Here is a 13,906-nt window from a genome sequence, read left to right on the forward strand (position 1 = left end):
TTTTTTCAGTGCCATTGTTACTCTGGGGCCTGGACTCTAAATGAATGGTTGTAAGCCAAGGACTACCTGTAACTGAAAATATGTTGTAAAATAAATTGAAATCCATTTATCCTTACTGTTATACTGTTTAAGCAAGCATGAAAAATGCTAGGGACATGTGAATTTTTTCCATAGAATAGTTTGCTTGGTAATAAAGAAAAAGTTCCTCAAGATTTGGCATTGATGCAAATTCAGTAAATATAAATAATATCTTTTTTTTAATTATCAATTTTAGTTTTTGCCTATTTTTATGCATTGAGCTAAAGTCCTGTTTGTTTTTATTTCATTTTCTTTTTGAAAGTAATGTTAAAGGATGTTATAACTATACACTTCCTATAGGAAAATGATAATTAATTTCTATATTCATGAGTCAATAAAAAAATCTTACCTGTTTTTTTCTTGCAGTTTACCTATCTCATTGGTCTGATCTGAAATCTGCATTTCTAGTTTGTTAGTTGAGATAGAATGGGCCAGCAGTTGAAGCTCCAGTCGTGTTGTCTGGTTTAACACCTACATTTGGAGGAGGGAAAATTTGAAATAAATGACTATCAATATTGTAAAAATAATTACCATATAATCCCAATGTACCTAAATTATCAGAAAATAAATACTTTCTGAAATGTGTGTTGTTATATAGTCATAAAGCTACATGAACTTTTTACAGTCAACCTATGTTCCTTTTTCTGCCCCAGCTTTGGATTCCCAGAGAATGTGACACACACCAAGCTTCGCAAACACTGTTTAATTCCAAACAAACCCCTTTCAAGAATGCAGGCTTCCCATGCAAAGGGTCCTTATCAAAGTTATTAAGAACAAAGTCTGACAAAGGTTGGCAACCAGCCCAGAAAACCAGATATGAGAAGTCGCTCGCTCTCCAAGATGCTCTGTAGTAATGAGACGTTGTTTCTAGCAAGAAAGCACTAGCTGTGTGCGACTTAAATAGGCTAAGGGAGTGGCCAATTATCCTCAAGCCCTACTCTCGAGTAGACCTCCTCCTGAGTAGCCACTCCTGCCTTTTGGTAGCCCTGCGTGCCCGAGCATTGAGGAGAGGTTCCTCCACTCCGCGCTCTCCACTGGAAGGAGCCTCTGGAGGTTCTGAAGGCCCTGGCTGAGTCTCTGCCTCTGGCATCACATCCTCTTCGGCATCCTTGCTGTCCGACGCGAGCACCGGCTACGCAGGCTGCTGGCGTGACACCACGCCAGCCTCCTCGTCGTTGGGATCAGCTATGGTTTAGGTTTAGGTTTATTTGATTTGTATACCGCCCTACTCCCGAAGGACTCAGGGCGGTGAACAGCCAACAATAAAATACATAAATACAAAAAATTTAAAAACCAGATAAAATCAAATTAAATCATTTTGGCCCAGACAGATTAAATGCTTTAAATGAGATAAATGTTTTAAATGAAATTTAAAAAAGGGAATGTTGGGAATCAGCAGTTGAAATTCAACCTGTCTACTTCATCAAGTATTTCATGGTTCAAATCATTGCTTTTTATTATTTAAAAACAATATTGGGAATGCCTTTTTCCTATGTGATCACAGAGAAGTTTTCTGGGTGTATGTAGTGAAAATCCATGTTCCTTTTTGCCAAAATGACACCATGGTTTCGGTTTTAATATACTACTTTAATGACTGTTTCTTGCCTCTTTTTTAAGTCTCAAGAATGACATCTGTTTTTAAGAATGAGGAAACAGAACTGTCATGTGGAGCTTTGTTTTCCGTTCTATTCTGCTACATGTTCTGCAGGTCCTTATTGTGTTTCTCACTGTGTATTTTTTTTTAAAGTTTTAATTCATCAAGATTTGGCTTCAGTTGGCAGGATGAATTTATTACTCACATCCTTCATGTTGAACAATCATTCAGGACATGATTTCACACTTAAGTGTATTTCCAAATTGTTGGCAAAGATTTACTTATTTATTTATTTTAAAGATTCTTAGGATTGCCTGTTTTGGAATCAGATTCTGGGTGTTATATGGGATAAGACAAATGTAAGGAAAAAATAGCTAAACTTTTAATTTACTAAGGTAAAGCTAGTAGTAGCTTTACCTTAGTAAATCATGTAATGCATTTAATTGATAGATAGTACAGTATCCGGCAGTCATCTCTGGTGAGGGCATTTCATAAACGTCTGAAACACACTCTCTCCAGTGAGAGAAAGAGCATCTTTACAAAAACTTCTCTAAGAGATCTTAAAGGAGGAGGAGATTTATATGGAGGTTCTTTTTTTTTAAGATCTTATACCAAGGCCAAGATACTGGAGGAAGTAATTTTTCAAGTATTTGTGGCCCAGGCCATTTAGCAAGAATCAATAGCCTATGTTGTCCTTAGAAGGAAACATACAACTAATGAAACACTTTACAAATTGGTCTTTATTTATTGAAGTTTCTGAACTATCTTTCAAGTTGGTCATGTCAGAAGGATATTGAAGTAACTTATAAAATCACTCCAATGCAGCCAATTTTTTATTACTAGAGTTTTGCCTTTTGAACTGAGATTCTGGGAATTTTATTTTTTTAACAAACAGGTTTGAAGACTCCGGGTTAGTTAACTAATTTACTATGTTTTTTAAATCATGTTCAAAATTGATTTAGTTAATGGGAATCTTCTGTTTTCATGGAGAAATTGGTCTGTAGAAGAATATATAAACATTTGAAAAACCCATCTGTAGTTTAATTTTCATTTCCTTTTGCATCATGTTTAGAATGCTTTGTGTTCTATGCTTTGTAAATTATACAAAAATTTCCAAAGCATTTAAAATTTTGCTCTTTTAAAACAGTCAGCAAAACAGTTTAGTTCACTGTTCAACATAAATGTTTCAGAAACAGTTGTAGCTGGATACAAATACTTTGTGAACATTTTTCATTTATTGTGAGGTATGTAAGAAGTTTCAAATGAATTTATTATTTCAAGAATTCTATATTATTTGTTCTGTAAATGTAATCATTTGTGGTTATTCCATAATAACCACAGTTTTGGATGAAAATTTGACTTGAGATCTCTAATGAAGGGATACAAAGAGAGAGAGAAAGAACGAGTTTGAGTATGGGAATTTTAAGGAACCACAATTGATTTGGGACTTGGACATCAACTTGAAAAAATGTGACCATTTATTTTTCCTTGGCACTTCCTGTTATCCCTTAACCTTTCTCCCACTCAGTTTATTCTTTTCATTTATCCTTCAACTAAGTCATAACTGTTGAAATACTAATGCTTATCCAATTTCCTCACATAATATGTCTTACATAAAGGCACACAATTTGGACCCCTCTAAGATTTGCTTCTGCATTGTTTGATGGGCTGTAGCAGATTTTTAAAAATCTGGATTTGGATCTGGGTTCCAGTCAATGTTTCTTCAGTTTCAGTTTCTGTTCCTTTCTATGTTAAAAAAAATAAGACTCAAACTTTAAAAAACATTTTCAAAAGTGCTCTATAAGCAGAGAGACATTTTCCAGGACTAAAATCTCAAAATCTGCACTGGTATTAATAGAATACAGTCATATTTTCCAATAATGTACAATGCCTTTATTAGACATTGCTCGATATTAAGTTAGGTCCTTCTTGCTCACTTCCAGGTTTCTTTGCTCATAATCCAACCACTGCTAATGCTGCAGCTATCAAAGACAATCCTTAATTTTCTAAGGCCCGTACACTGCCCAAGTCTTTCTCACATAAGATTCTTTTCTCTGTCCAACTCAATTGCAAATAGATCAAGGCAAGAGATTTCAGCATATGCTCACATGAACTCAGTTGAGGCTGTTCTCTCATATAACAAGGGAATGAGTGATTTTAGAAAGAAGAACATTTGTACTGAGTTTAGTAATATAGTATTAGTATAGTATTACATACATTCTATATGTATATCAAATTATATGGAAAGAAAAAAACATGGTTTATCCATGCATCACAGAGCAGATGCTCAGTCTAATATTTCCAATGGTGGAATGTATACAAAACAAGAAGAGAGATGGTCATTTTCCTCACAGATGCATTTTGAAAAAGATTATTTAATTACAGTCTTCTCAAATACATTCGTGTTTTTTTTTCCAAGGTTGAGCGTTTTCCTTTGTATTAGCCAAATGTTTCTCATGAAACTGCAGATTAAATGCTTTTTCAGGGCAAAAATATTACTCTAGCCGGCAAAACATAGTGATCTTGTTACTTACATGTGCTTCAACATCTGTTAATTTGCGGGTGTGTTCTGCTGTTTGATTTAATAGGTTTGTGCCTAATTCAATCATCACTGCTGTCTGATTCTGAACCGCATTCTGCTGAATCTCAACCATTTCTTTTTTCATATTATCTTGGATATAATTCTCAATCTGCGTACAGAAGAAAGAGAAGATTTGTTACTATACAGTCCAGACATAGTTTTGACTTCTTTTGTTTTTGTTTTTGTTTAAAAAGGTAAAACCAAACGGGGAAGTCTGTTGTAAGCCACACAGACTGACTTTCATCCTTAGTCTTCCTGAGCCAAATCTAGTACATCTTGTTTTCCAGTAGCCAACATAAAAAAGAGAAGAGATAAAATTAAAATAAAATACTGTTGGCTCTAATGTAATAAAAACTATTGAACATTCATTATTATTTTTGGTCTTCTTTTAAGGAAACTCTTTATCATCATTTCTTGCTTAAGAAAAATGCAGACAGATTGCCTAAAGGAATTAAACTAGATGATGAAGAGATATGAAGTATGATGTGATTCAACATTATGATACAAGTGTGTCCCTTTTTTGTCCATGTAATGTTGGAGAGTATATGATTCTAGGTCTCTCTGGATATGGTATTGCACATAAGAACTTGAGTGGTTATTCAAGTTGAGTGATTATTCAAACTTGTCTATACGGATGTTTCCCACTATTGTCACCTCTGGTGGCATTGGATCATTGCACATTTTGATTAAGATGAGATAGTTTAGACAAAGGCTCAACAGTTTAGTCATCTTCCTGAATAAGAAGTTCAAATATGTAAGAATATCTCAAACCTATGTTGCTGAGATTAGACAAGAAGTCTGGTATGTTATTTGTACATTGTTACTCAGCTTTGAGACAAACAAAACATAAAAAGAGTGTGAAACAATATCTTTCTTCACGGAATGCCAAAATAACAACTGTTTCAAAATTTTCTTGGGTCACGTTCTCATAAATGTTTCAGCATGTGTGGCCAACATCATATTCCAAGATTTAATGTTTTTTTAAAAGGCGCTGTTTATATTAAAAATTGCTTGGTGGGGTGTTTTCTTATAGATCCCAAATTCTTGGAAAATTAATTTTCTCACAGTCCCTTTTTCTTATTTTTAATACAGGCCTTAAAACTTTATTGTCCTTAGTCAGCATTTCAATTGTTGGATGTCTTATCACCTTTCATCATTAAATTGCCTTCAACTAAAAAAGTAGTTAAAATCTAATGCGTAATAGGAAATAATTCTTGATTTTTTTTTTGTTATGTCCCTTCCTTTTTTCTTCCTATACAATATTCAACTCGTATTACTTTATGAGTAGTATTGAATAATATATTCTCCCAATATAGAACATTCCCTAATTTTATTTCCTCAAATCAGCCTTCCTAATTTATTGCCCTCCAGATGTATTAAGTCTCTAAATTCAATAATTTTCAATAAAGATTCTCAGTCGTCCAAGTAGAGTTATCCGGAAGTTGAGTCAACTCAACTTTCAGATTCAATTATTCTCAAAATTGAGAATTGTACTTATTCCAGATAATAGCACATATGTATTTCGCGGGTATTTGTATGTAGGTCTTTGGTTATTCGGGTTTTCTCCCGCGTAAAATTGGAAGTGTCTTGGCGACGTTTCGATGAAGTCTCATTTGTCATCTTCAGGCTGGTGTTTTCGGCTTCGTGCTCCTAGGAGCACGAAGCCAAAGATGACGAATGAGACTTCGTCGAAATGTCGCCAAGACACTTCCAATTTTACACGGGAGAAAACCCAAATAACCAAAGACCTACGTATATGTATATGTATGTGTGTGTGTGTGTGTGTGTGTGTGTGTAATATTGCCCCTATAAGAACTCTGTGGGTTGGTTTGGCAGGTGAAAGAATAATTGATAGGCCCAAATCTACACTGTGAGCTTCAGTATCTGAGTCTGAATTTTCCTTATCCTAACCCAAAACCTAGTGGCTTTAAGGGGCTGGGAATTTTCTTGCATTGTTGAAACCAAAGCCCTAACTAATTTTATCTAGAATCTGTTTGAAGAAATTCAGCATTAATTCCATTGTTTGCTATGACTTACTTTCATCACCATTGAAGATTCATCATTTCTTCCTTTGGTCTTTGCCTGACAAAATAAATTCAAATTGTCTGAACTGATTGTTTCTCTTTGGAAGAATGTTAGTGAGACATTTATTCTTAATTTAAGGAGTGAACAATGTGTAGTCTGTGGCCTACAGATTAGGCCCACAACAATCACATCAATGATACTTAATGACAAATGCCAAAAATGCAGTGCATTTTATTTAATTTAAAAGGTGTCCACTAAGTTTAAAATATGTTTTCTGTTAACCACCACCCCCAACCTGCTTCTCCCAAGCTTAATATCTTATCCTCTATCCTCTTACAATAGCATCCTCCTGCCCCCTCATTTTCAAACTGTGTGTGTGTGTGTGTGTGTGTGCGTGTGTGTGTGTGTGTGTGTGTGTGTGTGTGTAAAATGTAGCTCTGATTCAGGAAAGTGTTTTCTGCCTAAGATTTAAATATTGTTAATTAAATAAATAGTTAAATAAATTAATTTATTAATTAATAAATATATAAAAATAAACTTTTTACTTAAATACAGTACCATTCCTTGAGCAGCCTCAATGACATTCATCCATCATTTGAAAAGAAAAAATTTGCCAGTTCCTCTTTAAAATAAGACTGTTCCTGAATCTTGTGTACATCTATTTCACAGAAAAAAATCAAATGCTAGACTAGCAAATTGGCTGTGCTTTCCCAGATATTTTTACTTATTCTTCATCTATGTGATTTATAATTCCATTTCAGTGCAAAATAACTAAACTTTCTCCTTAACAAGACTTAGTGTTCCTTTTATTAATGTCGTCAGGCACTTTTGTTCTTGGCAATAGTAACGATATATGGAACTCTCCATTTTTGCCTGCTAAATGCTTTATGAAGAACATATGTAAATGTTACAATACATGATGCAAATCATTTTGTAGAAGAAATATCTAGCCAGAACACTAATATATAGTAACACCGAAAATAGGTTGTGGCCTGAAGGCAATGAACTAGAGAAAATCCAAAGAGTTTGAAATTGGAAAGCTTGCATTTTCTTTGAACAGTAGATCTCCTGCTGTCATATGGCTTTTCAAAGTCATGTTTGAAATTTCACTCCTTCACATGAAATCAGTTGTTCAATCTCCAGCCCGGGGCCAAGACTAAGAAATCTACTTTGAAGAATTAGGGTTCCTGTTTGTCTTGGATAGCAAATTTGAAAAGGTATGTACATGTATTCAAACAACATGTGTGTGCTTTTCCATAGAGACTATATGGAGATTGAATGAATATAGAAAGAAGAAACCTGAATATATGACAAGAAATGGGGAGATAATGCTAAAAGGAAAAGAAACATTGAAACATTGAAAATAGATGGCAGAAAAAGTGGTCCATCAAGTCTGCCCTTTGAGGGGTTTTTTGCTTTTGTTGTTGTTAATTTTTGTTGGATGATAAGCATATGTCTATCCCAAGCATGTTTGAACCCAGCGTTTGCTAATTGCTGATGTACTTGACTAAAGGTTTTTTGGACTAGTATAGTAGAGAATTGTGTAAATGTAAACTTCATCAAATGTTAACTTGTCCAGGTGAAAAATAAATACAGATAGTCCCCACTTAACACTACTAATTGGGATCGCTGTATGAAGTGGTCTTTAAGCTAAACATCACATGACAATGTGACTTATATCAGCAGTTCTGGTTGTGATCATTAAGCGAATCATTGTGGGTATTAAGCAAAATGTCACATGACTGCAATTTGCGACCTCCTATAGCAGGGGTGTCAAACTCATGTCATGGCAGCATCACATGACATATTGGAACTTTTTTCCCCTTTGTTAACTGGGCAGCAAGTTTCACTGCCCTGTCCTATAGCTTCTCCATTGTCTTTGCTGGTCAGAAGCCAACTGAGAAAGTGGCAAATAGCAATCACATGACTATGGGATGCTGCTATCATCATAAATGCATGATAGCTACTAAGCAATCATGATCATGGGACCACAGAGATACTGCTATGGTCATAAATGGGAGGACCGGTCATAAACCACTTTTTTCAGAACTCTAACTTCAGATTACTAAATGAATGGTTGTTAAAGCAGGGACTACCTGTAAATGCAGACTCCAGGTGCAATGAAATTTTTCACTTTGAATGGCCACTGCTGATAGTGACGGCATGATCAGATCTATTTATTGCTGGATTTGTGTGAATCAATATTTAATTTTTAGGCCTTGGCATATGTTACAAACTATTATTATTATTATTATTATTATTATTATTATTATTATTATTATTATTATTATATTGTGTTTTGTCAATGTTCATCCTCTCTGTCATAATATGGGCAACTATATAAATTATTTAGCTAAATAAATAGACTTGCTTCAGAAGTCTAAGAATTTTAAAATATCTTCTACTATATATGCCAGAAAAGGCTGTGGTTGTCACAGCAGAATCAGAAGGGTGTTTCTTTGGATGAAGGCTTTTTTTATCAGAAATACTTAACAATCAGAGCAGTTTTCATGACAAGAACTTTGTACTGCCCCTAGTACCTTGCCAATCAGATTTATCTAAGACATTAAAAAGGCTTTTTTAAAAGAACTAGAGCAGTGATGGCTAACCTTTTTGCCGTCGCGTGCCAAAAGTGGGGGTTGTGCGGGGGGGGTCGCACACATGCATGCCAACACCTATAATTCAATGCCCCCGTGCCACCCCCCCCACTTTTGGCATGCGATGGCAAAAAAGTTATCGGTGGGCCTAGTAGGCCTGTTTTTCATCCTCCCCAGGCTCCAGTGCTTTCTTGGAGCCTGGGGAGGGCGAAAACGGCCTTCCCCACCCTCCAGAGTCCCTCTAGAGGCAGGAAATGACCTGTTTCCCGACTTCCGGTGGGCCCAGAAGGCCCGAAAATCAGCTGGCTGGTGCACGCATGCACACTGGAGCTGAACTAGGGCAACGCTCGTGTGCCCACCGATATGCCTCCACGTGCCACCTGTGGCACCCGTGCCATAGGTTCGCCATCATGGAACTAGAGCATGTGTTTTGGTCTCTCCTTGGATAGACTTTTCAAGCACTTGAACAAAGGTTATAGCAAAAATATGAATGTGTTAACACTGTTCTATATATTATTATGATGAGTTGTATATTGTGAGAGAGTGCTACAGCAATAGGCTTGATACAGTAAACTGAACATGGATTTACTGGATATAAAAAGTTGCCTGCCTTATAAAATCTTGATTTAGAAAATAAGAATATGAAAAAATGTTCTGTCACTGATTTACAATCCCTTGAGGTTTTGGTCTGTTTTCATTTTTGTAAAAAAAAACAAAAAAGCATAATACTAATATAAGCTCAACGCATTCTCTGCTGCCTTCTTTTTTTCTCATGCAAAGCTATGTGTTAGGTGCCCAATAGATAACAAAAAGTTAACTACCAAAAGTTAAAATCTCACACCGGGAAATACATTTTTAAACAAGATTGTGCATCTATAATATCATAACAAGACTTATTTCAGAGTAAGAACGGCTGTGAATAGTTAGTCTGCTAAAATGGCGTATGTTTCTCAGAAATAATCATTTTAAAAGGAATTGTACCATTTTTCCAGATGATTCTCTTCAGTTAGAACTGTCTAGTCCCAAGCTGATGGATGCTCACAGTTTTGCTCTTCTGTGAACATATTTTAATCTCCCATGCATCTATATTTGGTTGTCCTTCCCCTCTTTTTTTTAGCTTTCATTTGCCAAATTATTTGTTGGTCATGGTGTTCCTAGCAAAGCCAGCAAACTATTTGGAACTTGTTCTGACATTGGGATGTTTGGCTATTTGTAGCGATAGTCTATAATTAATGCGCTTTAAATAAGGACACTTATATAATTAAGTAGGTTTATGAATTGGTGCTGCTCACTATAGTCTCACAAAAACCATATGTGATTATGGTACAAAAGATCTTTCATATTCAGGTTATGATTTTATGAATAGCTGATAAGAAATGGAGGCCCTTGGCATCTGTCGCCCTCCTCTAACAAATAGAGGCTTCCTATTCCCCAATAAATGTTTTTATTGGACTCAGCTATCCCACAAATGAGGAAAACCTGAGAGTTCCCACATTTCCAGCCTGGTGTCGATCACATCTTCAAATCAGAATATACAAACCTTTAACAGGATTATATTATCATGGTAAAGTCAGTAAGCAGTCATTAATATTTGCAATCCCTTCTAGCTAGAATTTGAAACTTTTGGTCTTCTTTCAATGTTTGCTTTTATTTTATTTTTATTTTTTTAAAAATGCAAATCCCAGAGAGAGAAGTTGTAAATGTAAACATATGCAACAGAATTGGAAGTCAAAATTAGGAAAGTTTACAGAATGGAGAGCTTTTACCACCCTTTTCCCCTTTTCCCTGATCTGTCCCTACCCATACCCTCTCTCGTGCTTTTTGATTTGTGAGCCTGTTCCTTGGTCTCACTCCAGAAGTAGCATGATTGTTTTCCACATGCCCTCTTGTCCAGTTAAGAACTGGAACAGTCATCTTACAACTGACAAATTAAGTGCAACATTCCCAATGTCCCATCGGGTAGAGCAATTAATGTGTTGGATTAGGAATAGGAAAATCTACATTCAAATCCCCAGTTACCTGCAAAGTCTCTGGGTGACCTGATCTCTCAGCCTAATTTACCTTCTAAGATTCTTACAGAGCAGTAGCAGATTCTTAATTTGCATGTGACATTTTGTTCTTTTAACCTGCTGTTAACCTTCCAAACGAAAATGTATGATCAGGATTCCTTTTGTAAGCTTCTAATATTAAAGACAGTGTGGGAATAGCAATAGTGGCCCTGGAAATGTAAAAAAGAGGACTGGAAAGCATTACCACCCTGAATAAATTCACATGGGCAACAGGTCTTTCTGAAAACCAGAAACTTGGTATGCAACCTGCCTTAAAGAAATGTATTGGCTAGACAAGTTTTGAGATGAGATATGAATTTCAGATATGAAAAGTGAATCAGCTTCTATTGTGAGAGACTGACAAATAAAGGAGGAGATTGGGGAAACTGTGTCAGATGCCCATAGATTTAGACCGTGGCTATTTCTGTCTTTCTCACTTGTTCTATGGCACTAATTCCAGTGTGTCAGCACTACTCTGACAGAAGTAATATATCAACCACTTTATCTCAATGGATTCTTAGGCTATCAAAAGTTCTTGCTTCAGTATTTTTGAATTACCTGCTTTAAATGGAAACTTCACATTTTAGAAATAACTTTTCTAACTGCAGCCACAGCAAACAAAACTTTGCTATGAAAAAAGAGGTTCCGGTGGCACCACAATAATAATTATCCTCAATATATTTTCTTGACATCTTTCCTCAATATAGCCTCTTACTTATTTTCTAATAATTGAAGGTCAATACATATTTCTAAATTATGAAAGATCTGCATTTGATTCAAGTCATAAGGAAAAGTTTGTGCTAGTCCCCAGCTATGCTGTTTCAGACGAACAGGACACATCACTGAGTTAAAATTAATTTAAGCCAGGGCGCAGAATTTGTGAACATCATTGTGCCTTACGTTATTTTTTCACAGTAATTGAACACTGGATTTTAAAAAATCAATGTAACATACAAAAATTACAAAATTCAACAGTATTCATGCAGATTCTCTTCTGTATAAAACTAACTTTCAAAGGATTATACATTCAAACCACTTTGATTGGGAAAGCTAATATTATTTTCCCACTTTTGTTTTATGCTCTTTGACTGTTAGAATTTATTCCCGTCTACAACTTCTTTTAAAACATGATTCCAGTAAAAAGGATTTAAATATTTTGAATATGCAGGAAAATGAAAAGGCATTATACCAAGTACATAATTAGAGTCTGGAAAAGAGTCAAAAGTGGTTTGCAAGCCTTTTATATTTCAGGCAGGAAGTCCCCGTAGATTTCTGTTGTTTGTCAAGAAAAAACAATCCTCTTGAGAATGCAGATGGGAATGCTTGGGAAGCCTACAGTATTAGTTTTATATACGGCCTGCTGTGAGCAGCTCTGTCAGTCCAGACCTCCAGCTAAGCTTGCTTCTCTTATCTCTTTTTCCTGTCAACAATTCTTTTTTTTTTTTTAAGGTGAAAGTGGTTAAATGAAGCCCAGCTAAATTGAGAAAGATTAGAGAATAGTCAGAACAAGAAGTCTAGCACATAAAATAGAGGTGGGAACCAATACTGCAGGATAAGAAATCACATTTAATGAAAACCATTTGTGTGCGCAATGAAAAGGAATGTTACTGCCTTTGAAGTCAAACATAGCAACTTATTTCTCACTGGCTTTTTAAAAATTAGCCTGGTTTTCCTGATTCTAGATAATTGGTACAACTCCATCCTGGGCCTTATGGCTAAAAATACTGGGTGAATCCAAAACTATTAGGTTTTGTAATGCCACTTGCAATATTTGCCTGAATCAGAAAATGGTGGTTGCACTCAAAACAGTTATGCTCAATATAGATCAAAAGCTACTCTGAGAGCTTCTTAAGCTTTTATGCTTAGATATATATATGTCTGTTTGTTCTGTTTATACTTGTCTTTCAACACAGTCACTTTCAACAAGTGCCACTGGGTAGTTTACAATCAAAATGCAATAAATATCAGAATACAAAACTGTTTAAAGGTCTTTAAAATCTTTAAAAATATTCCCGAAATTTAGTATTCCCGAAAAGATGCTAGACAACCAAATAAGAATAGGAATGAATTAAATGGGTTTTTGTTTTGATCCAGTATGTATCTTCTTCACCAATATTTACTATAATCTATTATGATAAATGTAACTTCTGTCCATTTTTCATACTTTATCCCTGTGTGCTGAGAAAGTGTATATGCACTGCTATTATTGCACTGCTGGTTTGTTTGTTTTTTTCAAGAAATGAGAACAGTGTCATTGCTTTCACTGATTAAGTTTGGAATTATGATCATTCTCTAATTTTCTTGGTTATCAGGATCATAATCTCCAGCAACTGTTAAAAATGAGAAGTTGCTATAAACTGAGCACTAATCTCAGCCTCTCCAAAACTGAGACAGTAACTGAACCAATTTAATAAATCACTTGTATGTTATTGAATTCCCCACCAGATTTACATTTCTTCTGAATAAACTGATATGTTATATCTTCCTAGAGGTGAACCCTGAAATCAAAAGAATGTTCATGCAGAAAGGGCAATAACATCAATCCAAATCAGTATTTGAAATAAAAGGAAATAAATAAAAAGATGAGCAGAGTTAAAGCAAAAATTACATTGAGCACCAAGCCAAAATAATTTCAACAGCCCATGGGAAATAGTTTAATAATGTAGCCTCCATAGATTTTAATAGAAAGCAATTTTATACAGGAACGCTCCCTTATGGTTCAGAATCCAGTATTGCACAAGTGATAGCACTATTCCCTATTTTTTTTTCCTGCGGCAGGCACTGGCTTCCCAATCCATTTTCTGCCAGGAGGATTAACCAGCACTCTAGAGCAGATTTTCCACAACTCCCAGGAAAGAAAAAGGACCCTCCCCCCCTTCACAATTCAATTCTGCTGACAGCTTTTACCCACTCAGATTGTGTCAGGCAGAAAGAACTGGAAAGAAAATGCCTTCTAATGCAAGACCGATAGGGTAAATCATGA

At 35.4% G+C, this 13,906-nt stretch overlaps 2 protein-coding genes across 11 annotated transcripts in view; one reads left to right on the top strand and one right to left on the bottom strand.

The window, feature by feature from the left end:
- Positions 1 to 13,906, top strand: part of MCPH1 (microcephalin 1) — a 109,109-nt gene that overhangs the window by 49,688 nt on the left and 45,515 nt on the right. For 4 of the 9 annotated variants that reach the window (XR_004594564.3, XR_015731335.1, XM_034436745.3 and 1 more), the window contains one exon: positions 445 to 663. The exons of the other annotated variants lie outside the window; for them this stretch is intronic. Coding sequence is in view for 2 of the 4 variants with exons in the window: in XM_034436745.3 (XP_034292636.2) it covers positions 445 to 471 (27 nt within the window). In the remaining 2 variants the exon portion in view is untranslated. Of the gene's footprint in view, positions 1 to 444; positions 664 to 13,906 lie in introns of those variants that run through there. 9 annotated transcript variants of the gene reach the window in all.
- The window catches only part of ANGPT2 (angiopoietin 2), a 46,326-nt gene that overhangs the window by 18,534 nt on the left and 13,886 nt on the right, over positions 1 to 13,906 (bottom strand). Inside the window, exons 1-3 of one of the 2 annotated variants that reach the window (XM_087882448.1) lie at positions 6,291 to 6,330; positions 4,207 to 4,362; positions 428 to 549 (exon numbers count right to left, since the gene is read on the bottom strand). In XM_087882448.1, the coding sequence (XP_087738574.1) occupies positions 428 to 549; positions 4,207 to 4,362; positions 6,291 to 6,302 (290 nt within the window). In that variant the 5' untranslated portion in view covers positions 6,303 to 6,330. Of the gene's footprint in view, positions 1 to 427; positions 550 to 4,206; positions 4,363 to 6,290; positions 6,331 to 13,906 lie in introns of those variants that run through there. The other variant, XM_034436748.3, reaches the window with a different exon arrangement.

The sequence above is a fragment of the Pantherophis guttatus genome, chromosome 1, assembly GCF_059756535.1.
Source record: "Pantherophis guttatus breed Tessera chromosome 1, ASM5975653v1, whole genome shotgun sequence".
NCBI classification, from domain to species: domain Eukaryota; kingdom Metazoa; phylum Chordata; class Lepidosauria; order Squamata; family Colubridae; genus Pantherophis; species Pantherophis guttatus.